The sequence below is a fragment of the Arvicanthis niloticus genome, unplaced genomic scaffold, assembly GCF_011762505.2.
Source record: "Arvicanthis niloticus isolate mArvNil1 unplaced genomic scaffold, mArvNil1.pat.X pat_scaffold_288_arrow_ctg1, whole genome shotgun sequence".
Classification (NCBI taxonomy): Eukaryota; Metazoa; Chordata; class Mammalia; order Rodentia; family Muridae; genus Arvicanthis; species Arvicanthis niloticus.
Window position 1 is genome coordinate 2,452 of NW_023045947.1, and position 27,754 is coordinate 30,205.

Genomic DNA, 27,754 nt, shown 5'->3' on the forward strand with positions numbered 1-27,754 from the left:
AGTAGAACAAAGGGTCTACCTGTCTCTTTTTAGCAAGCCCCCAGTGGTCCACACGGGAAAACACAAGCAGACGGTGGACAGGAAAGGGACAGCATGTTCAACGTGGTACTGGAGCTTCTTACCCACATATTCCGAGAGGAAGACGACAAAGAACGGAGTGACCAGGTCATTGATTCCCTGGACATACCCACTGGCGGGGTGTCGGATGGCCCAGATAAAGAGAATTCGTTCAAAGATCTAGGAAGACGAGAAGGAAGAGGAGGTATGTGTTAATCTCGGGGTACACTTCTTCCCCTACTTACCCACTTACCACTTACCTTAGGATGAGGGCAAAGTTTTAGGAAGACTCAAAACTGCTTGTGGGTCAAAGGAGGAGGCATGGAGAGAGCTCGGAACACGGGAGCCCTCTATCTTTTTAGTATCTAATGACCATGACATCAGACAGGAAACAGACAGGGGGTGGGAATTACGGACTCAGCATTTCTGTATCTCTGGGAGCGAGGCACTGTACACGCCAGTGCTGGTGTCTTTTTCTAAATCTCCATCGGTCCTCTACAGGGCTTAGAGAGGAAGCACCACTCTCCCCACTGAGAAGGGAAAGAGGTCAAGATTCCGTTCTGAGGGTTGGAGAGATGGCTCAGTGGCCAAGATCCCCAGCACCCGCACAGTGGCCCACAACTGTCAGCAACTCCAGGGAATCCCACACCCTCTTCTGACCTCCAAGGGCAGCAGACGGGCACAAGGTACACACAAATGCATTCAGGCAAAATACTCATATATTTAAAATAAAATCTACAAAAAAAAAATCAAGACTGTCTGGTTCTGTCTAACTAGGACTGGTGACAATCTAGTCTTGTAAGAAGTCCCTTTGTGCATCAGGATGCAACCACATATCTGCTGGGGAAAGTCTGGTGAGACAGATCAGCAGCTAGGGACTCACTGCTAAGCCGGGCAGCCTGAGCTGGAGCCCTGAGACCCATATGGTGAGAGGAGAAAAGTCCTGACAGCCTGTCCTTGGCTCCTCTCACATGCAGGGCATGCACACGGCCTCCCAAAAGAAATGAACACAATATACTTCTGCAGTCGGGGTCGGGACAGAGAAACCCATCAGCCCAGACCTATGACAGAACCTTTGAAGGTTCCATATATCAATTAAGGTAAGTCTGAGGCCCTGGTGGTCCCTTACTGAGCCTGCCCCATCCCATTTGGCAGTTGCCTGTGCTCTCCCTTTATCTGGGCTCTCCTTTCATCTTCTCTCAACCCAATGACATGCTCACTGGCTCGGTCCTGGTGGCCATGACCTCCAGCCCGAGAACTTCTGGAGAATGGTGCCTCTGTGACACACACAGGAGGGACAGCAGAGATCATGGTGACAACAGACAGATAAGCCAAGGTATCAGATGGTCTCCATAGCACACCCCGCCCAGCCAGTCCTGGAGACAAGGACTCCCAAGGAGAATGAGAGGAAGGAAATGTCAGACAGATTTTGAGATGGCTATCGAGGGTAGGGACGATGTAAGACACTCGAGGGAAGGCTGTCTGTGAGCCCCTCTCAGAGTCTGGGAAGCACCCTGAAGTCAGCTGGCCTCACTGTTTCCAAAAGAGCTGCTGCGTGTCCTCTGTGGAGGAGGTGGGGGTGTCTGTGTTTTACTAAAGGCTATAAAGAGAATCCTCTTCTGCTAAATGACCTCTTTCTTCCTCAAAGTGTAACCCCAGGCTAGACCTACTGTGTTCTGAGAAAAAAAAAAATCACAAAAATTCCCAACCCTACTGTTTCCTTGCTTCTGTTACCTGGTGTGAAACGCTTGTCTAGCATGCACAAGGCTCTGGGGTTGATCTCAGTGGCTCAAAAAACAAAGAACTGTCTCCAGACTGGCCTTTCGGAAGGACTCACAAGGGCACCTTCTACTCCAGAGTCTCAGCCTTGGTGACTGTGTTTCACATGGCCATCTGCACGGAGGCTGGCCATTCAGTGCTCGGAGAGCGGAGAGTGGACAGTGCCTCTTCAGCAGGCTCGAAAGGTGCCAGACACTCACAAAGACAAGCAGCCTGGCTGCCAGGAGAACATAGGCTCTGCACTACGGGAAAGGTCTGTGATAACCTTCCTGTGGGGATAACAGGATAAATCTGAAGGGTTTCCCAGGCCCATCTCCTCCACTACAGGAACGCTCAAGCATGTATCAGGTCTGCAAGCTGTTGAGTGTTGGGTGGTGGTGGGTTAGACCTCTGCAAGCCTTGCAGTATTGGGGAGAGGGGTTAGTTCTCTGCAAGTCTTGCAGTATTGGGGTGCTGGTGGGTTAGTTCTCTGTGTGTCCATTTGCTTAAAATGACAACAGCCCAGTACACACAGGTGATGCAGGCAAAACTGAAGAGAATAAAGTGTGTGTGTGTTCCCATCTCTGTGTCCAGGCTCTGCTAATCGGAGACACGTGATGAGAGCCGGGTGCAGGAGAAAAGCAAGGGTATGAGCACAGAAAGGTGGAGTGAGGAAAGGGCGGGGCTGAGCGACCAGCAGAGGCTGAATGGGAGGAAGGAAAGGAATGTATTCTCAACTTTCCCTGTGCTGTCTCTTATGGGTGGGATGACGGTGTCACCAACATAATCTTCCCTGTGGTGTTGAAGTTATGATAGATCCCAGCAGGAGGCATCTATTCGTAAATGGATCTATGAATATTGTCCAAAGCCGCAGAACGTATTCTCCCCACTGTTCCTCTCCATCATAGAGAGGACTGAAAGACCATTCAAAAGCGCTGACATTCCACATCACGACTGCAGCAGAGCTGCACAAGTCAAGCTAACGGGCCTACTGGAAGCTTCCACATGCGTCATTAGCTTGCGGTTTTACAATATCACTACCAGTGTCACTCCTGGATTTAGTTCCAAAAGAATTGAAAGCAGGGTCTACAACATATTCACACAACCGTGCTGCACGGCATAGTCCCCACAGCCAGGAGGGATAAGCAACTGCATGTCCCTAGTTTTCATTTGGTGGAACAGTAGCAACGATAATGGAAGACTTATAAAATTGAGGAGAGGGGTAGGAAGGTGGCAGAGGGGATGCCTCAGTGGGTAATGGTACCTGTCTGACAAGACTGGTGACCACAGGACCCACACAGTGGAAGGAGAAAGCCAACACACACACACACGCCCCACAGCATGCCCTCCACAATAGAAATAAATCAATGTAATAAAACATCTTGGGGCTGGAGAGATGGCTCAGCGGTTAAGAGCACTGACTGCTCTGTCAGAGGTCCTGAGTTCAATTCCTAGCAACCACATGATGGCTCATAACCATCTATAATGGGACCTGATGCCCTCTTCTGGTGTGTCTGAGTATAGCAACAGTGTACTCATACATAAAAAAACAAATAAAAAAATCTTAAATAAAATAAATAAATAAAAACATCTTAATGAAGGGACTTCTGATACTGTGATTTTTTTTTTTTTCTGAGACAGGGTTTCTCTGTGTAGCCCTGGCTGTCCTGGAACTAACTCTGTAGACCAGGCTGGCCTCAAACTCAGAAATCCGCCTGCCTCTGCCTCCCAAGTGCTGGGATTAAAGGCGTGCGCCACCACCGCCCGGCCTGATACTGTGAATTAAGCCAGACACAAAATGACAAATACTATATAAGCCTACTTATCTGAGGTATTTAGGGTGTTCACGGCCACAGGCAAACAGTAGAGAGGTGGTGGCAGGGAAGGGGGTTGTATTTATGGGCACTAAATGTAGGTGTGGGAAAAGGAAGTTTCTGGAAGCAGAGGAAGGCGGTGTTCACAGAAACTCAAATGCATGTAGGCCACTAGCCAGGAGCATCACCCCTCACTGTTCATAAACCCAGGAAGGGCAGGGCAAACTCATGCTACAGATATCTATCACAGTTAAAGCAAAATCACCACCCCAGCTTTAAAAAGTAGAAGCAGCCCAGGAACCGGAATTTGAAGATGGGGACTCTTTCTGCATCAAGTCTCAGGCAAAGCACGACTTGGTGCACAGAACAGAGGAAAAGGCGTGAGGAAGTACTCTGTCCCAAGGTGCCACCTGTGGACATGGGTGCCACTGGGCCCAGCAGGAGGAGGGGCGGATACCGAGGAACCCACTCACCTCCTGGACGAGCGGCTGCTGGAACAAGGGAATGAGAGGGTTGGTCCTTGGAATGTCAATGTGAATCTGAAAAACAGAAGCCACAGCCAAGATGTAAGCCAGAGTGACTAAGGCAGCACACTCGGAGGAACGCTTAGAGCACAGCTTAGCTTTAAAAGGACAGACAGACAGAATAGTGACAAAGCCTAGCTAGACCCACCCGGGAAGGGTAAGTGCCCACGTTAGCCACAGCCCAGAGAGGAAATGCCCACAAATAAGCCACCTAATCAATCAGACAGGAATCTCTCTCCCAAGGTAACTCTCCTCCTCCTGTGAGGCTGCCAACAGACATTTCTGCGGGCCACGGGTACCAGATGGCCACTGCAGCAGCCATGGACACACACTGAGGCCGCAGTCCAGAGGGTTATGGGCATTCCCAAAGTCTCCACTTTTTGCCTTTACTGTAGGCCCCATGGTCCTTAATCCTCAGAGGACAGTCTGTGGCCAAACAGCATTGTTACCAGGGATCGTGTTGAGCTTCACCTCAAGACCTGCACCTATTGGTAACCCAAGGCATGGGTGGGGGGCGTGTGTGTGTGTGTGTGTGTATGTACACATGTGTATATGTATGCAGTGTGTACAGTGCATACATGTGTGTACATGTATGTACATATGTGTATGTCTATATACGTATCTATATATGTGTACATGTGTATATGCATGCAATGTGTGCAATGCACATATGTGTGTACATGTATGTACATACGTGTATGTTTATATATGTATCTGTATATGTGTGTACATGTATGTACACTTAAGTATGTGTGGGTGATTTGTACATACATGAAACATGAGAAGTAACACCGCTGACCCCCACTGAAACCCACACCTATCTAAGGAGATTGGTGGCACCTGTAACCCCAGCAATCAGGAAACTGAGGCAAGTTCAAAATCAGCCTGACCTACATAACGAGTTCCAGTCTGAGTTCCAGAGGAAAACCCTGTCCCAGGGGAAAACATAAAATCAGTCAGGAGCTGGCTCAGCCGCTAAGAGTACAGTTCTTCCTGAAGACCCAAGTTTGGTTTTCAGATTCACATCACAGTTTACAAGTCTCCTGCTCCAGTTCCAAGGATCCAATACACCTCGGGCACCTGAATTCACACACTCACACACATACATGCACATACACACACACACTTACATGCCCACCTGCATGCACGCATGTACATCTATGGTAAGTTCTATTTTTTTAAAATGCAAAGTCAAGGCTGCCAAATGAAAAGAGGAAGGGGAGCCTCAGAACACACAGGACATGTCGCTGCACCAGAGGCCGCAGGAGCAGAGCCACAGATGCCACACCTGTCTGTAGGTGTCCTGGTGGTGCTCCTCATTCCGAGAGTCATAATACTGTTCAATGAAGCCAAAGTACTCCTCCCGCTTCCGCTGCAGGGTCAGCTTCCGCCGCTCGGTGTTTGCTGGGAGATAGCCCTAAAGACAACAGTGCCCGTGTGAGGGAGAGCATACGTGTGAGGGAGAGCATACACTTGTGTACTTCACTTCAGCCTGAGTAGTCGCTTGGAAACCATCAAGGCATGAAAGAGAACTGCCAAGAGGACAAGCAGGTTTTCTTTTGGTGCAGCCCCCACCCCGGCCCTTGCGCTCACCCTCTTCTGGATAGTGGAGCCCAGGTGGGCAGATGAGGCGAGCCAGCTTCCTGGGCCTGCTTACTGCCTGGGTCCCATACCCAGAGCTGACACTACTGCGCAGTAACCAGAAGTCAACGGGAGGGAGCTGGACCCAAGTCACAGCCTCCAAGGGAATCACCAGGATCTAGAGACTCCTGTGACACTTCCTGGTACGGATTACACATTCTTTTCCAGGGTGACACTGGGAAACATCAGCTCAGCAAGTTGAATGGAGCCTGTGACTTAGCACAGAACTCCGGAGGCCTGGATGCCATTCTTCCTCCTGAACCTCCTGCTCCCTTTGTGCTCGCCTAATGCATTCTGAGCAGCATCTGAACTCAGGAGGAGTGGCGGGGGCACTGACGCACGGCTGTGAGACCAGGGGACAGTGACAAAATGCCCTTCCTCTCAAAGGTGTTTGTGTAGTGTACTCCGTAGTGGGCAGCTGGAGAACTGGCGGGGTGTGTGGGGGGGTGGGGCATGGAGAGGGGGCTGTTGCTGGATCTGGGGCACGCAAATGGCAGCTGGCCCTGGGCTGGCACACAGGCCTCTGAAAATCCTTACTAGATGAGTGAGCAGAGCTCAGAGGCTCAGAATCAAGCATCCCAAAGCAGGAGCCGTATGACGCTGAGTGTGGGAAAGTGAGAGCAGCCTGCTTCTGAGAGGCCCACGGCCTGACTCTTCTCACGAAGCTGGGAAACATATTTCAAAATGCTGTCAGGAGTGTTGGTGGTTGCTCAAAGCCAGTGCTGGTATCCTCCTGTCCTGCTAAGTCCCTCCCCCAGTCAAGGAAGTGACATTGTGACCACAGGAGCAGTTCCTGGCCTTCTCCACACATGGCTGTAGGAATACACTCACCTGCAGATGTGGGAATAAACTCTCAAGGACCTGTCTTTTTGGACACAGCCCAGCAGCTGTGCCAGGCAGTAGGACTAGAGGAGTCTATGGCATCAGACCAACCTTGGCAGGCAGAGGGCTGTGTGAGGCCCACACTTCTCCTCATGGGGGTTGGAACTCACCGAGAGTAGTCTCCAGGTCACTGGTCGAACTTCCCTGGGAACACCTGGCCAGCTCCACTTCCTCAGCTCATCTACACACAGGAGACAACCTCACTGCATCAGGTCCTTCCGCAAGGGCCCCAAACCAACTTGGCCAGGTGCCTCCTATGACCAAATATGATTCCTACCACCACTAATGACTAAGACAAGCCAGGAAAGGTTCCATGCCACAGCCCCCAGCAGCAGGGTGCCAAGGGCTCAGAGAAGCTGTGCGTGTATATGAGGAATCGTGGGGCTGTCCTGGTCTAGTGCCCTGAGAGGAATGTGTCATAGGTTTTTCAGGTTAGAGTCCAAGGCTGCTGGGGCACTGTGTACTATTCAGTTCCTGAGAAACCGGGGTGCTCCCTCAGGCGGCAAAGCCGCCTGTGTTTCTCTGCATTCCCTAGAAGTCAGCGAAGCATACACAAGTCTGACAGGACCATTGGCCTTAGACGTTAATCTTGTGTGCTCTGTAGAGCTTGCAAATGTCATTGTATCCTGGCAACTACCATTGTATTCTGTTTCCGATAAGTGTATAAAGTCTGATCCCTTGCAAAAAACTTGGTACAGCTCAGTCTTGCTGTGTTCCCTCCAACCTGACCTGGTCAAGATTCATTTCTCAGAGGCCCTATCAGGTAACCTTGGCCCAATAAGTAAATCTGGTGTATACAGGCGTACACTTCTGAGAGAACTTCTGGAGACAGCAGAGGCCGAGCTGGAACAGGTACCCCACGGTCTGCAGGCCCTGTTCACCCTGGCCCCTAATCTCCGAGAACAGACTTCTGTCTAAATACTGTGCATCGCTGCGCCAGCACCTGACTAGGAGCGGGTAGAAGTAAAAGAAGTTAAGACAGTAGCCTTGCCGGGCTCTGAGAACCATAGTCTCCACAGCATCACCCTCCCCAGCACCCTGGGGAACGCACCTAAGTCCGTGTTGTGGCTGGAAAGCAGCTGGCGGAACTTTTCCAGGCGGGTTTTCTCCCGGACTGTCATTGGAGGAGCCCCAGAAGCATTCTGGTCTGAGATCCTGGCGACAAGGGGGATGATGGGCCGCAGAGGGAGAGACTGCTGTTTGTGGAGTGGGTTTCTCAGGCACGTGTCACCTGATGGGATTTGAAAAAGAGGAAGAACTATGTAGGAAGGTCACAGGTCAGACACCCTAGGGTCTGCTCAGGCTGGGCAGTACGGTGTCGTCTCCAGGGCAGGGCCTGAGCCTGGGCCTCCTGAGGCTCCAACTGAGGAACAGTGAGAGCATGAAGCCCCACGGGGCTCTGCTCCCACACACAGGGACTGCACATGCACCACAGAGGACAGCTACGGCCAGCTGACCCTAGATGTTGCCGTGACTTCTAAGAATGGTGCTGAGCCAAGGAAGATGAAGCTCTTTCTATCCTATCCTGGATCTTAAGCTACCCTAGCCTGGTGAATGCGGTAGCCACAGAGCCTAGAACTGACCGGCTGCCCTCAGAGCCAGGCACAACCTTAGCCTGCACTTGGCCCACAGGAGCCCTTCAAGGCATGCAGGAAGCTCTGGCTTCAGGAAGCCTGGTGCTGAGGAGCTGACTCCTCTGCTCCACATTCCTCAATGAAATGTAGCGGCTTTGAATTGTGCTGTTACAACCAAAACAGTGGAACAACAGGTGCTGGACTCTGTTCCCCTGCAGATGGTCTAAACCAGCTGGCACTTGCCATGTAGAAGGGGCCGTACTGGCCATTTCAGCATGCACTCTCCCATGAACCCTTATAACACCTGCTAAGAATTTTTAACTACTTTACAGAAGAACAAAGCCAGCCTGGAAGCTGAGGAACTGGGGCAGTAGAGGTGGTGCCTGGGCTGTCTGACTCTGGCACCCTTCAGAAGGAACTGCCACAAAGAAAACTGTTTCAGGGACTGCCCTCCTAGGGCTGGGTCACATTCCTCAATACCTGGGCCTTAAGATGAAAATATCAAACACTGAACAGGAACCAGCCAGCACTGCAGAAGCTTGTGACAGCTGCCATAAGGCACCTGGCTGGGCGACCTACGATGATAACTGGGGCGGAGAAACTGCAGAACACACGCAGTAAAGCTTGGGCAGATGGGACCTCCAGCACTGGCTGTTTACAGGCAGATGCACACGGAGGGAACCTCCACAGGGGGACACGTGGGGGCCCAGCTACACAGGGCAGCCTGCAGGGATCATGGCAGGGGGCTTCCTGACACTGAGAACCTCATCCATAGCTTAAGCCATCTGGCCAATCAATGCTGAATGCCTGTCTCAGACTGGCACTGTGGTTCAAGCTGGGCCCTGTCTCAGCAAACGTACATGATAGAATCTTGGTGAAGACTCTAGAGCCAAACTGCATGGCCATGTAAGGGGTCTGAGGCTGTGAAAGACTCAGGGAATCTGAGGTAGGACATTCTGAGGCTGTGACATCCTCTGTCCTTTATGCCATGACCTGTGGGCCTTGTTAACTGTAGCTAGGATGAGGGTACTTCCCATCCCAGGTCGGAGTAGCTGGCTTATATACATAAAAGCAACACTAGTGGGTCCTTACAATGGACACAGAAAGTGCCCAGACATCTAAAACCACCATCGCCCGTAGCAGTGACTGAGGCCAGCTTCCCAAATTAGAAAAACAAAACAAAACAAAATCTGCTGGGCAGGCTGATGTCAGGGGGCTATGACCTGGTCCTCTAGCACATGCTGCTTACATCACAGAAACCGGAAAGGCCTCTTTAGGTGGGCGGCCATTCCTAGGGCTGAGGTGGACCATTCGTGAACGCATTCACTGGCATTTTTAAAACGCCTAGTATTTGTAAGCCTGCCCAGGCCCAGAGCCCATGAGATGTGTGCATGCCACTGCAGGGAAAGGGACAGAGGGAGAGTGTCAGAGGAGACCCAGCGGGGCGGGCAGGGACAGCCAGTGGCTGGCATCAGACCTCTGGCTTGAGGGGTTTTATTTTGAATCATGCCATAGAAGATCTGAGCAGGAGCTTGAGGGGACTCTTTTCTCTCTGGCTGCACTCTGCTGAGAGGGGCAGGATGGACTCACTGGAGTTTCGGGACAGCTGGGCGTCACTGCTGGACTTTATGACCTTGTAGTTGGCAGGGACGTCTGATGTTGTCGACTGCGACCGTTCCGGCTTTACCCTCAGCTTGCTGTGGTTTTCCAGGACTTGGGCTGCAGTTGCCAAAGCCACTTTTGAGTTCAGAGTTTGGAAAGGGGGGGAGGAAAAGTCCTCTTCCTCATCATCGCCGATGTCCCAAGCGTCACTGGTGTTCCGGGCAAACTCATGGAAACTGGAGGCCTTCTTGTTCTTCAGAGGAACTGAGTTGACTTTCGACCGTTCTTTGATGAAGCTTCAAGAAAGGAGACGGCACTGCTGAGCATCGCGGTCACCTGACCACCTTTATTAGCATTTGTCACACACTGTCATAACTAACGACCCCCCAACACATCTGTCCATCTTCAGAGAAAACCAGCCGCGGCCACTGCTCACGGGGAGCACCCAGACGGACGAGCAGACGGCCGGCTCATCAGCTGCCTTCCACACGCTCTCTGATTTCCCCGCACTCCTGAACTTGTGAAACCATCTTACTAGTTTGAGCTAAAAGATGTGAGGGATCCACGCCACACTGGTAGCTGCCCCGTGGCCCATCCTGCTCACCGTGACCTGCAAGGTTTCAGCTTCAGGGCCTCCCTCTGCCTGGGTCATTGAGCGACTAGGTGGACCACAGCCTGCCTTCCACCCCTGCCCCACTCCATGCTGGACACACATAAGAACTCAGCCTTAACCACAGAATCCACGGAGGTGTCAAGGTTGATCTGCTAGGCCAGTGTAAGCTGGAGTAGCCGTCAGAGTAGGATGCCAGCTGCTGGGGGGCTGGGTAACGTTAACTGTCCATACACATAGCTTTACGGCTCAAAATGAAAAGCCTCCTCTTTTTACTCTGCCAGCCTAGAGAAAAATGTCTGAGCTTGGTGCTTCTTTCACAAGCAGTTTTTTTCTCCCTTTTGAAACACAATTAACTTCAGACTGAGAGAAGCAGCCACGTGAGAGGGTACAGTATACAATACATGGGAACTGGACCACAAAGTGATAAAAAGTCACTAAAACCTTTCACTCACCTCCTCGACAGCAAGGCAGGACTACAGTGGACAGCAGAGCAGGCTGTGCCTAAAGAGTCTCCATTTCTTATATTTTTGGTTGTGAGCCTAGCCTTTAATGGCTGAGCCATCTCTCCAGCCCAAGAGTCCCCATTTCTAAGGCATTCCACCCAGGGATCCAACACCTCTGACCTCCTCGGGCACCTGCACCTATGAGCATGTACCACCACAGATGACAGACAGACAGAGACAGACACAGACAGAAACACACACACACACACAATTTTAACATCTTTGGGGCTAGAGAGATGGCTGGGTGGTTAGAGCCCTGGCTGCCCTTGCAGAGGACTCAGGTTCAGTTCCCAGTACCTACCTAGCAGCTCTCGAGCGAGCATCTGTAACTCCAGTTCAGGGGCTCTGTTGCCCTCTTCTGGCACCCCCAGCCACCAAGCATAAAAACTATGGTGCACATATACTCATGGAGGCAAAACACTCATACACACGGAAAAATACATCTTTAGAAAAATGAATCGAAAAAAAGAAAGAAAGAAAGAAAGAAAGAAAGTCCAGGAGGCAGTAAAAATTCTCAAAAAAGAAAAAGAAAAAAGAAAAAAAAAAAAAGCCAGTAAGTGACACATTTGCCTGAGACTCAGTGAAGGACACTTTGGAAAGGAGTGGCCATGGGTTATACTGCTTGGAATCTGACAACACCGCCCTGCAACAGCTGCTCCGCTTACAGAACTGTCTTGGTTTACATAAGATCCGTACACGTTTCAGACAACACGGAGAATTATACTAGAAAAATGTCTGACAATGGTTAACTGAAGAGGGCAAGTAGGGAATGTAGAGACAGTCAAGCAAACCCAGGCCCCTGGCTTCATGTGCACCGTGCTGTTGCTCAGAGGTGGGACCTGCCACACGGCGCCAGTTTGGAAAGCAATCCATTTAGAAGCCTGTCATGCCAGCAAGTGGCTGACAGGGCTGCCCGGAGATAACAGTTTTATTTGAACTATAAAAATGATTGCAGGCAATACTGCCACTAATAGTAATAATTTAGCAAATTGGAGTCAGTATCCATGGGCAGGAGATGACTTAGTGTCCTGTGCAGTTTAGCTAATTAAAGGCCAGGTGTGGAAGCGTCTGCTGCAATGGAGATTAAGCACAGGTAATTAACGATGGTCTGGAGCTGAGGAGAGAAAGCAATCAAAGCCCAAACAAAGGTGGTAAAACAAGGGCGATAAATGTTTTACGGCAACAACCTGGGACTGTAAAACAGTCTGCTACTGCACTCACAGTGCCCCATGTTCGAGACTATTAATACCAAGCCAGCACAGGTGTGAGAAAAGGAAGCCATTAATCAGAGTGGATGCCTATGTGTGAAGCCGACTGACGGCATGACTCTAGGGAGGCACCAGGGAAAGGGTCCTGGGTTTTACATTATTAACGCGTGAAACATTAAAACAAAGCTCTTCAAGAGTCTGCTGTCAGTCTGGGCCATGGCCATAGTCCTGAAGCTCTGCCCTCAACACAGAGCCAGGGGAGACCCGGCTGATGATAGGCACAGTAAGGGGAAGGATCTGACCATAAGTGTACCCACTGCCCAGAGGATGTGTGAACGGTGGGTTTACATGTTGACTACGAGTCTCGGGCAATTGTAAAACTAGCAGGCCGGCTCTTCCAGCAGCTGGCTCTGGGCAATGGGGATGCTTTTCTACAGTGACACCCGACTGCGATGCTTAACCTGAGAAGACCATGCTGTCAGGCCACTGGGTGGACACACACACAATTAAAAATAAGATAAAAATATTTTTAAAAGTCTCCACAAAGCCGGGTGGTGGTGGTGGTGGTGGTGGTGGTAGTGGTGGTGGTGGTGGTGCATGCCCATAATAATCTCAGCCCTTGGAAGGCTGAGGCAGGAAGAATCAGACTACAAAACCAGTTTAGGCTGTCTCAAGACCCTGTCTCAAGAACAGTTCCTTTATGGACTGCAGAGGTGACTCAGAGGTTGCTAGGTCTCGTGATGGTGGCGCACGCCTTTAATCCCAACACTTGGGAGGCAGAAGCAGGTGGATCTCTGGGAGATCGAGGCCAGCCTGGTCTACAGAGCTAATAATTCCAGGACAGCCAGGGCTGCACAGAGAAACCCTGTCTTGAAAAAACAAAACAACAACAAAAAAACCAAAAACCACTTGGTTTTGTAGAGGAACTGAGTTTAGTTCCCAGCACCCACATGGTGGCTCACAAGTGGCTGCGACTCCAGTTCTAGGGCATCCGATGCCCTCCTATGCACATACGTGATGTATACGGTGCATATACATATACTCAGGCAAACACACAGACACACAAAATCATTTGTAAGACACAGCCCCTTTGATCAGGCATAGTAATACGTGCCTTTAAACGTCCAGCACTCAGGAGGCAAAGGGAGGCAGGTCTCTATGAGTTTGAAGGCAGCCTGGTCTACACAGTGAGAATCTTCATTCATAGTGAGAAGATTGCTTCTGGCTCACTCAGGGCAGAGAAGCAGTCACTCGGCAAACTGGAGGAGGCGGGTGGGTGACAGGAGAACACACACGCAGGGACGAGGTCTTGACTTACTTTTTCGTGAGCCGAGGATCCAGAGGAGGGTGCTGAGCTCCATACACCGGCTGAATGCTAAAAGCAGGGAGACACGGGTTCAGTGAGGAAGCTCAACATGCCAGCTGCGAGCCTCGTGTGACAGAGCTATGAGACTCGGAGAGGTCGCCTGCTTCCAGGGACGGCACTTGATCATTCCAAAGACAGTAGCCTACCCTTCAAGACAGGATGTTCCAGTGCCTCAGTACTCCTGACCAGCAGTCAGTCCTGTCTGTATGGACACCAGCACAGGGCCAGCGAGATGCCTCGGCTGGTAGAAGTGCTTGCTGTCCACGTCCGACGACCACGACCACTCCAGCTTGGTGAGCGGTGGAAGGTCACCATCCAGCTAGCCAGGGACCGGCAGCATGGCAGGACAAGAGACCCCCACCTCAGGAAGGTGGGAGGGAGAAGCACCCCTGTTTCCATCTGGAGGAAACCCCTGTAAGCAAGTTCTATTAAGATCTCCTTAAATCTATGTTAAAATCCTCCCTTCTCATAGAATCAATTCTGCTATCAAAAAAATAAATAAAGACAAACAAAAACAAAACCACGTGGCCATTTCCAGGAGGAATGAGATATGTATATAACCTAAGGCCCAGTATATCTACTGCCAAATACCTATCTTTAAAAATAAAACTGTTGGCCAGGTATGGTGGCACACACTTGTAATCCCATCACTCAGGAGGCAGAGGCGGATGGATCTCTGGGAGTTCGAGGTCAGTCTGGTCTACATAGGGAGTTCTAGGCCAGCCAGAGTGACACAGAGAAACCTTGTCTCAAAAAAAAAAAAAAAAAAAAAAAAAATCCCTTTTTCTGTGCATGGGTGTTTGTCTGCACCTATGTCTCTGTACTCCTTGAGTACCTGGTGTCCAAGGCAGCCAGAAAGAGGCACTGAATCCTCTGGAGTGTCACTGTCACTTACAGACAGTTATGAGCTGCCATGTAGGTGCTGAAAACTGCTGGACCAGCTCCCTAGCTCCTCCCTTCTCCCCCACATACCTGCCTTAAGGAAAACACAAAGGCTCGTGTATCAGAAGGCATACCTAAAACTACTCAAATCATGATGCTTCTTCTTAGTCTCAAAGGAGGAAAAACAAAAACAACTAACTAACTAAATAAATAGTAAAAAATGTATGTCCTCAATGTCCCTCTCCGAAGACTAGTGGAAGAACCTGTAACGTGTTAACAGCACAGGACATAGCAGTGACTCTCGGGAATGGGCCTGTGAATAACAATGTGAATCCTGTCTAAGTAACAGAGAACACTGTATCCCAGTATTTGGGAGCCAGAGGCCGGTGGATCTTTGTGAATTTGAGCCCAGCTTGTTCTACATAGTGAGTTCAAGGTTAGTCTAGGCCATATACTGAGACCCTGTCTCAAAACAAGAAAGGACATGGCTCTCTGTGATGGTGAAGGGGTGGGAACAAACAAGACACAGGGGCTTCTGGGAAATGACATGTATGTTCAATTTTACTATTCATCAAGTCATTACACATTCTGTGGTGTAACATGTCACAATCAAAATGATCTAAGGTTGTCAAGAGGACTCAGAGGGTGAACGCACTTGCTGACAAGTCTGAGGCCTGAGTTCAATCCCAGGACCCACAAGATGAAACTCCTCTGACTTGTCCTCTGATATCTACACGTGTATCATGACATGCACACACCCACACATACAAATATATACAATAAATAATTATAATTAAAACAGAGTTACAAATACAATCAGTAGATACATAAAATTTCCAAATTATCAGAATACATACAATGGAGGCACAGTCTAGTCTATACTATAAATTTTTACTAGTTAGTTATAGTTAGTTATAGTTAGTTAGTTAGTTAGTTAGTTAGTCAGTTTTATTTTTCAAGACAGGGTTTCTCTGTATAGCCCTGGCTGTCTTGGAACTCACTCTGTAGACTAGGCTGGACTCAAACTCAGAGATCTACCTGCCTCTGCCTCCTGGGTGCTGAAATTAAAGGTGTGAGCCACCACAGCCGGAGGAAAATTATTTTAAAAAAATATGAAAAGAAAACAGAGACCAAATTTTTTTTTTTTTTTTTTTTTTTTTTTTTGGTTTTTTGAGACAAGGTTTCTCTGTGTAGCCCTGGCTGTCCTGGAACTCACTCTGTAGACCAGGCTGGCCTCGAACTCAGAGATCCACCTGCCTCTGCCTCCCAAGTGCTGGGATTAAAGGCATGCACCACCACCGCCCAGCAACAGAGACCAAATTATACCAATAAATATAAATGACCCGACCTGACTTTTAAAAGAAAAAAGATCTCTAACAGCCAGGAGCTAGTTAAGTAAATTACACGCATCCTAAAGGAAAGAGGCTATTCTGTCCCCACAGACGTGAAATAGACGCCAACTGCGCTGCGTCAGGTGTTTGTACCAGCCAGTGTGCTCTAGAGCAACAGACTCAGAGAATTAATCTACATATAAAGAAGGGATTTGTCAGAATGGCTAACAGGCTGCGGCCCAGCCGGTCCACAATGGCTGTCTACCAACAGACGGTCCAAGAATCCAGCAGGTGTTCAGTCTGATAGACTGGACGTCTCAGCTGGTCTTCAAGATGCACCAGAACCACAGAGAAGTAAGTTCCTCCTCCTGCCAGTGAAGGAACGGACTTGCCAGAGAGAGCAAGAGCAAGCAGGCAGAGAGCAAGCTTCCATGTCCTTCATATAGGCTGCCAGCAGAAGGGGTGGCCCAGAGTAGAGGCGGATCTTCCCACCTCAAAGATCCAGATTAGGAATAGGTCTTCTCTAATTCTCAACAGAGGGATCGCAAATGGCTGAGGAACACTTCAGGAAATGTTCAACATCCTTAGCCATCAGAGGAATGTAAATTAAACTACTTTGAGATTCCACCTGTCATAGGGCTACGATCAATAACACAAGTGACAGCTCATGCTGGCCAGGGTGTGGAGCAAGGGGAACACTCCTCCATTGATGGTGGGAGTGCAAACTTGTACAGCCACTGTGAAGATAAATATGCCGGTACCTCAGGAAATCGTGAATAGATCTATCTCAAGACCCAGCTATACCACTCTTGGGCGTATACTCAAAAGACACCCCATCCTATCACAAAGACACTTGTTCAGCTATGTTCATAGCAGTTTTACTCATAATGGCCAAAACCTGAAAATAACCCAGATGTCCCTCAACTAAAAATGGATAAAGAAACTGTGGAATATTTATACAATGGGTTAATGTGCAGCTGTTAAATATATGGCATCAAGGAATTTGCCAGTAAACAGATGAAACTAGGAAAAAAAAAAATCCTGAGCAAGGCAACCCAGACCCAGGAAGACAAACATGGTATGCACTCACTTGTAAGTGGATATTAGCTGTTAAGGATAATCACACTACAACCCACAGACCCAGAGAGGCTAAGTAACGAGGAGGAGCCCAAGGGGAAATACAACCAATTTTATGAATGGATTGGGGTGAGATAGGAAGGGTCATAAAACCTTCAACCCACACCTGTTCTGCCAGCAAGATGTGCTAGGGCCACCGTGGCTCAGAGCTTGTGAGAGTAGCCAACACGAAGCCCAAGCCACAAGAGGGAGCCCATGCCAGACCCTGCCTGGATGCCCAGGAACTAAGCTGGATGGTGGAGAGACCCATGGTAGAACCAAACATGATGGACCAAAAAAAAAAAAAAAAAAAAAAAAAAAAAAAAATCAATGAAATATTCTGCGATACTCATAGATCAGTGCCTAGCCCACTCAGAGAGGCTCCCTCCAGCAGCTGATGGGAGCAGATGCTAACACTCACACCCAAACATTAGCTGGAGCTTAGAGAACCCTTCGGAAGAGTCGAGGGAAGGATTGTAGGAGTCAGAGGAATCAAGGACACCAGGAGAACCCACAGAATCAACTAAGCAGGGCTCATAGGGGCTCTCAGAGACTGAGGTGACAACATGGAGCCTACATGGGTCTCTGCTAGGCCATCTGCATACACACTGTGGTTGTTAGCTTGGGATGTTTGTGGGACTCCTAACAGTGGGAGGGGGTGTCCCACTCTTTTGCCTGCTCTTGGGACCCTTTTCCTCCTACTGGGTTACCTCATTCAGCCCTGATGTGAGGGTCTGTGCCTAGACTTATTGCATCTTGTTATGTCGCGTTCAGTTAACATCGCTGGGAGGCCTGCTCTTTTCTGAAAGGAAATGGAGAAGCAGTGGATCTGGGGGAGAGGAGGTGGGGGTATGGCAAGAGTGGATTGAGGGGAGGCTACAGTCGGGATGTACTGTAGGAGAGAAAAATACATTTTTTTTTTTAAAGTAAGCCTTCCTACTTCAAAAGATTAAGAAAAACAAATCAGCCAGGTGATGGTGGCGCACGCCTTTAATCCCAGCACTTGGGAGGCAGAGGCAGGTGGATCTTTTGAGTTTGAGGCCAGCCTGGTCTACAGAGTGAGTTCCAGGACAGCCAGGACTACACAGAGAAATTCTATCTGGAAAAAAAAAAAAAAAAAAAAAAGGAAGGAACAAAACAGGAAGGCAGGAAGGCAGGAAGGCAGGAAGGCAGGAAGGCAGGCAGTAGGCAGGCAGTAGGCAGGCAGGCAGGCAGGCAGGCAGGCAGGTAGGCAGGCAGGCAGGCAGGTAAGTCTCTCACAAGTGTACCCAGCCATTGGGTTTTAGTTGACTCCAGATGTAGTCAAGATGACAACCAAGAATAGCATCACAGATGCAGAACTTTTAAGCACAATGACTCCATATATTTTGCAAAAGTACTAAAATTAAAATGTGTTCACATCTGTATCTTATAATTTGGGGGGCAGGGACAGAGTTTTGGTGGAGAGGCTGCAGAGCGGGGCCAGCCTCAGGAAGAGCGCTTGCTCCCCCTGGGGACAAGTCCCTCTCTGACTCTGCATCGTTCACAAGCAGCACTTTTATATGATACAAACGACACAATCCTGAGAGGGCTGGGAGGCTTAGCACAGCTCCTGGTGGTGGGCAGCAGTCTGTGGGTGAGTCCATACACACAAGAAAACCCAGCTTCTCTCTCTCTCTCTCTCTCTCTCTCTCTCTCTCTGTGTGTGTGTGTGTGTGTGTGTGTGTGTGTGTGTGTGTGTGTGTGCGCGCGCCTGTGTGAGCACATATGCATCACATACACGAGTGCCCTCTGGGACTGGAGTTAGAGATAGCCACATGGGGGCTGGGAATTGAACTCAGGACCTCTGGAGAAATAGTCAGCACTCTTAACCACTGAGCCATCTCTCCAGCCTCCTAGGTTCAAGCATTGAACTCTTAGGTCCGGAGCCCTCTCTTAAATGCTACAAGGCAGAAGGATCCCACCAGGCCAGTAAGGTTAGCTGACTGGATAAAAAAGTAAGATCTTCAAATCCTCTCTGAGAAAAGGCATATCGAATCATATGGACCTAAGGGCCAGAGGCCATCAACTACCAAGGAAGAGGCTCTTCCGCCCCCAGGAGTCTATTTTTCAAAGATGCTGGCTGACATGCTGGCGCAGCCAGAAAGGCTCTGATAAATGATGGGCTGTGACAGCAGAAGCATTGGTGCCTAAATCGAATTTGTTAGCGTGTTCTTGAACTAGACGATGATGTATCTGAACCAGGGACACTTTGTGTAATAAATCAGTTTGCTGAACCTCAATGAAGACAGGTGGGAAGTTATAAAAGGAAGAGAAGCCAAGATTATCCCAGGGGCCTGACGAGGACGGACTACAGAGTGGGAGAGCAAAGGTGCCCATTTACTGACTTTACAGTTCACCTAGGAGGGCCTGGAGAGCTGGCTCAGGGGTTAAGAGTACTGGCTGCTTTTCCAAAAGATAAGGGCTCAATTCCTAGCACCCACACAGTAGCTCAAAACTCCATTTCCAGAAGACCTGACCACCTTTCTGTCCCAGACATACACACAAAATAATTCAAAAAAGTTTAAATAATTCACCTACGAGCCCGTGCCAACCAGGTCCCTTGAGACCCGCACACTCGGTGCTGGGACAAGCTGGTTGCCACTCCACCTCAGAACAGGCATTTGCCCTGTCGGTGGCTGGGATGGCGGTGGCGTACACATCTGCAATTTTAGAACTTAGCAGACTGAGGATAGCCTTGGCTAAGTAGAGTACACCAGGCCTGCCTAGACTACACTATGAGATTCTGCCTAATTGCTTGAAGTGTGAAAGCATTTCACCGCCACTTTCAGGCAGAAAGGAGAGTGCCAAGAAAAGACAGTACGGAGAGGTCTGCTCTCTAACACTGCCACATACCAGCCAGGAGACATAAGTCATCGGGAGCCCCTGATGTCTCTCACGTCCTTCCCTAGGTGCCAGGTGTTGGCTATGCCCTACGGTACAGGGACCCTTCTGTCCACTGCTGGTCTTTACTAGTTTCTTTCCTTTTCTTTGTTATTCTTGTGCACTGTGTAAGTGCAGACGCTGTGCCATATGCGGGAGGTCCCTCCACCGTGGGTTCCAGGGATGGAATCCAGGTTGTCCGGTCTGTGGGAGCAAGTCTCTTACCTACTGAGCACACTCACTGGCCCTAATTAGTATCTATGTGTCTCCCTCCTCCTCCCCTTCACCTCTTCTTCCTCTTCCTCCTCATCCTCTGCCCCTCCTCCTCTTCCTCTTCTTCTTATCTTCTTCCTCCCCCCTCTTCTTTGTCTTGTGATGCTGGTGAGATCAAGGGCTTCAGCTCCCCAAGGCAAGTGCCCTGACACTAGCTCAGGCCCCGCCCAGCAGGCTCCCTCCACACCTGGCTGTTTTCACTGAGCCACATGTTTCCACCCAGCTCCACGTCTACTTATCTGATCACAAACATGACATATGCTCAGTGGAAAAACCGGAAAGCCGGCCAGCCATTTGTTCTCTTCAGCAGGGAAGCACCAATTCTGAGCAGAGTTTCAGCTTCTAGAAAGCTGTGGCCTCTGTGGCTTCTTTGTGGAGTGTCATCGTGCAGCACATACCAGCGGGCACAGACCATCCCGAGTGGGTCAAGTCAGAGCCCCACAGGCCTGCTCTCTGCTTCAGCTGACTCCTCTCTGGTACACCTGAAAGCTTCAGACTAAATGCTGCTGCCCAGAGACCACCACACACACGCTCTGAAGAGACAGCATGCAGCCAAGGGGCTAGCCTCTGCCACGTTAGAGAAGACAAACCAACAGAATGTGTTGCGGGAGGTTTCTTACTCAGTTGCAACACTGGGAAAGCCTTGGTGGGAAAGACCGGCATGTGTCTGGTGCTGACACGGAAGCTGAGCAAATACCAGAATAGAACGGCCCATTTTAAATGCCAAGAACTTTGGCAACAGGACTCCATTCACACTGGTGCTCCGTGGAGTCTTCCAGCCCCCAGGGTTGGCCGTTTCAGCAATAATTCAGTACCTTCTATAATCACTTACTTTATCAGCAGAAACATTTCCAAACCAAGAATGGGATATAATAGACCTGCCCAGGCAAACACCGGCCATTACACTGATCTACTATCAGATTCCTAAAAGCTCTGAAAGGACCAAATGACAGGGAGAGACCTTAGTTAAAAGTACATGAGTGAGTATACACTTCAGGAACCGGCCATTTTTCTCAACTTTTTCTTTTCTTTTTTTTTTTTTTTTCCAACAGGACACAGAACCCAGTGCTGGCCAGATCACTCAGTCCCAAGCATCTCAATACCATTTTTTTTTTTTCTCATCTCATGTTGTCCAGTGTCCAGACTGTTCTTGAAATCCTGATCCTCCTGCCTCAACCACACACAAATTCTAAGATTCTAGACAGTGGGGGCCAGCACCTCAGCTTCTTTTAATACTAATAACCTCAACTTTAATACTAATCATGACTCCCTTGAATTTTGTTTTGTTGAGACTTGTGTAGTACAGGGTTATCTCCAACAACACATGTAGCTAAGGCTATGGCTGAACTTCTGACATCCTACCTCACCCTCCCAGGGCTGTGATTACAAGCATGCACCACCGCCATCCCACTTGGCTGTATGTGGTGCTGGGAACTGAACCCAAGTGCTTCTTCATGCTCTGTGTGGTGCTGGGAACTGAACCCAAGTGCTCTGCCAACTGAGCCACATCCCCAGCCCTCCTTGACTTTTTTGTTTTTAAGAATGATTTATTTTATTTATATGAGTACACCGTCGCTGTCTTTAGACACACCAGAAGAGGAAATCGGATGGCATTACAGATGGTTGTGAGCCACCATGTGGTTGCTGGGAATTGAACTCAGGACCTCTGGAGCAATCAGTGCTCTTAACTGCTGAGCCATCTCTCCAGCCCCCTCCTTGACTTTAAAAACAAGCATTTGGGGGCTGCAGAGATGGCTCCGCTCATCAGAGAATGGGCTGCTCATCCAGAGGACCAGGAATCAAATCCCCACCCAGAGGCTCACCACTGTCTGTAACTCCAGATCCAGAGGATCCAACGCTGCCTTCTGGCCTTCAAGGCACGTATGTGGTGCATAGACACTTGTGCAGGCAAAACTCCCATACACAGAAAATAAGAAGAAATAATATCTCAGGAAAATTACTAACAAGCTTTTTGCTCAAAAACAAGAGAAGGCTTAGCAGCAGGCCTGGAAACAAGTGGGGGGGGTGAGCAGCTGGCACTACCACAGTCTTTCCTATGCCCTTCCTGACATGTATCCACACTCTGTGGACTGCAGAAGCACCGACAGGCAGGGCACTGGGGCAAGGAGTCCTGAAGTCCACTCTGTGGTCCAGGAAAGTCACCTGCCTTCCCGTCTGCCCTCCTTTTCTTATCCACAGGAGTCTTAGCCTCCAGTTCTAGTGTTCAGCAACTTTTACACACTCAGCTGCTCCCCGGGGCCAGCAATTTGCTACTTCCAAAAGGACAGCACACAAGAGCCCACCTTCTGCACCAGCCCTGAAGTCTGCTCCCGAGAGCCAAGCATGCCTGGCCGATGTGTAAGCGTGATGCTCGTTCACAAGTGGTCCAGACCGCAAGGCCCACTCTGTCCAAGCCTCTTGCTCCATAGGTAAGGAAATCAAGTATGGCCGAGCTCAATGTTCTGTTTTAAAACTTGGCTTACTTTTTATTACTCTCTGTGTGTGTGTGTGTGTGTGTGTGTGTGTGTGTGTGTGTGTTGTGCACGTGCATCTAACATACATATGGAGGCCAGAGGACAACTTGGGAAGTCAGTTCTCTCCTTCCACTGTGCAGGTCCTGGGTACTGAACTCAGGTCTTCAGGTTTGGTGGTAGGTGCCTGTGCCCACTAGCCTCTTCCCTTGGCTGCTTCTCTACAGATCAGTCCTTGGGAGTGGCCCCTCCTCCCTCTCCCTACTCCCCACAGCCAATGATCTGCAAAGACTCAAGGATCTGCACTCAACTGTTCTTCCCTACTCCCTGTCCCGGCTCAGCCCTCACTGCCTTGCTCACTGTAATGCAGTGGCCACCTAGCCTGCCTCCCACACCTGTCCTTGCAGAACTTAGGCGGGGGTTGGCGGGTGTGTGTGTGTGTGTGTGTGTGTGTGTGTGTGTGAGGGCTGAGGTAGTGCTGCAAGGTCTGGCTGGATATGACACAGCTGAGAAAGGTATCTGTCCCCATATCTAGTCACCTTCCTAATACTAAGTGGACTATAGGATGAATGTCCTATAGCCACTGAAGACACAGGACCAAGTCACCCACTTTCTCAGGTTAGCTAGAATGGGTTTTCCTGGTGCTGGGACTGACCCTTGACCTCAAGGTCTCAGACAACAGTTCTACCGCTGAGCTACAACCCGGACCCTCCTTTTAGTTTTTTTGTTTTGATTCTTGAGACAGGTCACCTAATTAGAAAATATCAGACCTGGGATTTTAACCCAGGCAATCCAGTTACTGAGCCTGCATTCTGTACATAGGTCCATTTTGTAACAATGATGCATGCTGCCCTGTCGGCCTACACATCAATACCGAGATCTTGGCCAGGTGTGCTGGCATAGACCTTTAATCACAACATCCAGAGGCAGAGGCATGTGGATCTCTGTGGGTTTTATTGTTGTTTTGTTTGGTTTGGTTTTTCAAGTCATGGGTTTCTCTGTGTAACTATGGCTGTCTTGGAACTTGTACAGATGACCCTCTGTGAATTTTGTTTGTTTGTTTTTCTTTTGTAAGACAAGATTTCTCTGTGTAGCCTTAGCTGTCCTAAATCTCACCTCGAACTCAGAGGTCTGCCTCTGCCTCCCAAGGGCTGGGATTAAAAGTGTGTTTCACCTTTTTGGCTCTCAGTGAATTTAAGGCCATCCTGGTCTACACAGTGAGTTCCAGGCCAACCACAGCATATAATAAGACACTATCTAAAAATAAGTATTTGTCAGAAATGTCTTGAAATCAGGGGCAGGAGAGATGGCTGGGTGGTTAAGAGCACTGGCTCTTCTTGCAGAGGACCTGGATTCAGTTCTCAGCAGTCACATGGCTACTCTCAAGCATCTGCAACTTCAGTTCCAAGGGATCTACTGCCCTCTACTGACTTCTACAGGCCCTGTACACACATGATCCACTTAACATACATGCAAACAAACAAAAATTTGGCAGGGGTGGGGGGTGGGGGGGATATGGCTCCACAGTTAAGAGTACCCATCACTCTTGAGGAGTACCCAAGAGTCTGGTTCTCTGCACACACATCACAGCTTACAACCATTCATAATTCCGGTTCCAGGGGGATCCAAATGGCTTTTATGCCCTCTGTCACCAACACCAGATGTGCACGTGCATATACATACACGCAAGCAAAACACTTGAACACTTAAAATAAAAATATGCACACCTTAGATCCCAGCCCTTAGGAGGAAGAAGCAGGTGGATCTCTCTTGAGTTTGAGACCAGCCTGATCTATACAGTAGGAAACTTAGTGAGACACTATCTTAAAAGCAAACTGTAGTGATGTATGCCTTTAATCCCAGCCCTTGGGAGGCAGAAGCAAGTCAATCTCTGTGAGTTCAAGGCCAGCCTTGGTCTACATAGTTGAGTTCCTGGACAGCCAGGGCTACATAGTGAGACTCTGTCTCAAAACAAACAACATTTAAAGAATGCTTCCGTTTTTTTTTTCTTTTAAGGTCTTATTTATTCATGTATTTTTTATGTATATGAGTACTCTATCTGCATGTACACCTGCATGATGGAAGAGGAATCAGATCCCATTATGGACGGCTGTGAACTGCTGGCTGCTGGAACTCGATCTCAAGACCTCTGGAAGAGCAGCCAGTGCTCTTAACAGCTGAGCCATCACTCCGGCCCACTTTGTTTTTTTGAACTTAAGATATTCTAACAAAATTTCTACTTGCTGTCACTAAAGTCGCTTCATCATGATCAAAGAAACTGAAAGTAACTAGCTACAACTTGGAGCTTCTCTCACCTTTCAAACTGCAAAGAAGAGAACAGTAGCTTTCTGCTCTATCATCGGCCAACTCACGAGAAAACTTTTCTCCAGCCTCAAAAGAGTTCAGATGTAAAAGTTCTGTTCTGGAACCAAAACACCTTCTATGGAAACGAATGCCAGCCTTCCCCAACAGCCCTGAGCTCTGGGGCTCTCTGCCAAGAGTGTACAGGGGACAATACTTCTCTCACCAGGCAAGGTATGGATCATGGTTTATAGATCACGGCAACATTTTTATGCTTCAATAATAAAAGAGACAAATAACTAGTCCGGGGGAACGGAGACACATCCTTTTAAATGTTTGTTTGCTCAAATAACAAGAGGACAATTAATAATGACTATTTATGGAGCAAGTACAGTGTAGTAAATAAACACTGTCCTGGGCTCTTACAAATAGGGCACTTTGGTGATTCTGAGGGAAGACTTTTTATTCCCCACTTCACAGGGAACTGAAGCTTAGGTAGAGTGTGAATCCTATAGGTAAGAGAATCTAAGTGACAATGATGAGGGCGACAATGATGATGACAATGATAATAAATGATGATGATCTAGACTCCAAAATTCTTGCCTCTATGGCTCTATGTTACAAAATGAAAAATGGCTTCCTTAAACCTTCCATCAGGAGGAACTGAAGAGCCGGGCGGTGGTGGTGCACGCCTTTAATCCCAGCACTTGGGAGGCAGAGGCAGGTGGATTTCTGAGTTCGAGGCCAGCCTGGTCTACAGAGTAAGTTCCAGGACAGCCAGGGCTACACAGAGAAACCCTGTCTCGAAAAAAACTAAAAAGAGAGAGAGAGGGCTCAGCATGTAAAGATGCTTGCCGTTAAGCCGGGCGCCCTGGGTTCAATCCCTGAGACCCACAGGGTAGAAGCAGAGAACTGATTCCCGAAAATTGTCCTCTGACACACCACTGTGGTATGTGCGCACCACACACACACTAATTAAGTAGATAAATAAATACAATTATTTAAAGTAGTACTTTTAAGAAGTTGACTTTCTATAGGCAATAGAAGAAATAAAACAAAAGGCCATTACTGCACCACATCTGTCAGTCCAAAGGCACAAAGACCATCCATCTCCCACTGTCCTCACCCTTGCTTCCTGATGTAACCGTTCCCCACTGATTATTACCTTAGGATATCAAACTGTAATGATCCCTCCACAGCAAACTCCCAGAGAAGAACAGTCAGCGCAGCTGAAGAGCTCGCTCAAGCAGGAAGGAAAAGAAATCAGGGGCAGGAAGCAGAGCTTATCTAAAAACAGTGTCACCGTTCAACGCCTCAACACCAAAACCCCACAGCAAGCACTTCGATCCGAAGCTGCCTTTGCCTCCCCCCCGTATTATATTAATACGAGTTGCTAAAACCTGGTCCTTCAACTTTCTCCACGTGTCTAATGACAGCTCAGAGAAGTTAACACAGCCACACAGTCAATGTTGACTCTTGTTTCTCTTTTGCTTGAAGAAGGGGGCGGGGCGGGGGCTGTGTGTAGCTCAGTGGTAGAGTGTCTTCAACAGTATGAGGAGGGGTGGAGAGAAGGAAGAGGGAGAAAGAGGAGAGGGAGGGAGGAGGAAGAGAAGGAGAGAGAGAGTGGGAGAGAGGGAGACAGAGGGGAGAGAAAGGAGAAAGGTAAGAGACCAAAGGAGTATACCTGAACAAAAAAAAAAAAAAAACTTAACAGGCAAATCACCAAGGAAAGATAACACATGAGGACCATGACCAGACACATATTCTAACAACAAGCAGCCTGTGGCTGGCAGAAATCTTAAATTCAGCAGTGAAACACATAGGGCTTTCACTTTTCAGGACACCAACCAGTAAACCAAAGGCAGACTGACTGAGAGACAATTGTTCTGAATGTCAACATACACCAAGAAGAGCAAGAAACACCAAGAAAATCGGTTGCTCGGGAGGCCTCCTCTCCAACAAAACTGAAGAATAAAAAGAATTTAATGCATCCACACTAAAAGACCATCACTTCTCCGGGATTGCACAAGTGATCAGAAAACGCCAGAAGCAGTCACTTCCTCTCCATTCCTGTGACCACCCCCCCGTAATAATTTCTAAAGCGAAAGGGCCAACTCAAGACAAAGTATGGTCAGGCTTGAGAATTCCCCCCTCTCCTTCCTTGCTCATACCCCTGTAGGCCTGCCCCAGGCTCTCCCATCAGAACTCCTGGGGAGTCCAAAGGGAAGACAGGAAGGTGATGGGCTGGGAACCAAGGCCACCCACCCTCATGCAAGCAGCCACCCATGCCATGCTGCTGGAGACCCCTGAGGAGTTCTGTACAAAGTCGGAAGCGGTCTGCAGGTGGCCCTCCAAGGCCAGACTGACCATGGCAACTCGCCCAACTCCACTGCCCCTCACACCCGGTTCCCCGACACCTCCCAGCTGAGGTTCCCCGCCCCCAGACCCCTGCCTGCATCCCACACCCAAGCTGGCCAGGCTCCTCTGATTGACAGCTGCTCCAGCCTGGGCTACCCTGACACCAAGCCTCCGGCCTCGGGGGCACCCCAAGACGGCGGGATTCAGGGACCAGGATCTGGAAGGCTTTGGGTCCAATCCCCACTCCCCTCAGCGTCCTGGGCTCACCTCCCCGGTAGCTTGGCGCTCCTCTTCCAGAACTGCTTGCTGTTCTCCGCGGCCATCGCTCCGGCCCGGGGGAAGGCCTGGTCGGTGGGTCACGGGGGCGCCCCGCGACAAGCCCCCGGGACCCCGCAATCTGAGGGCCAGCCCAGGCCGCTTCCCCGCCGCCGGTCACCCGCTCCCAGCTCCTGGGGGCGCCATCTTGGATGTGGGCACTCACCCCGCCCAGCGCCGTTGCCATTGGTGGACTGAGCAGGCCGGTGGGCGGATGGACCAATGAGAATCCGGGATCCTGCGGGCCGCTGAAGCCCCGCGGCA

At 49.4% G+C, this 27,754-nt stretch overlaps 1 protein-coding gene across 2 annotated transcripts; it reads right to left on the minus strand.

The window, feature by feature from the left end:
- Positions 1–27,655, minus strand: LOC117701867 (TBC1 domain family member 22B-like). Of its 2 annotated transcripts, XM_034493280.2 has the most exons (8): positions 27,443–27,655; positions 13,495–13,551; positions 9,841–10,148; positions 7,728–7,907; positions 6,787–6,857; positions 5,442–5,570; positions 4,103–4,168; positions 1–237 (listed from the first exon to the last, which is right to left on the minus strand). In XM_034493280.2, the coding sequence occupies exons 1-8, from the start codon at positions 27,496–27,498 to the stop codon at positions 16–18; spliced, it is 1,089 nt and encodes a 362-aa protein (XP_034349171.2). In that variant the 5' UTR covers positions 27,499–27,655; the 3' UTR covers positions 1–15. The 2 variants fall into 2 exon arrangements, with proteins under 2 accessions (XP_034349171.2, XP_076562426.1); XM_076706311.1 differs by lacking the exon at positions 13,495–13,551.
- Between the last annotated feature and the right edge of the window lie 99 nt (positions 27,656–27,754).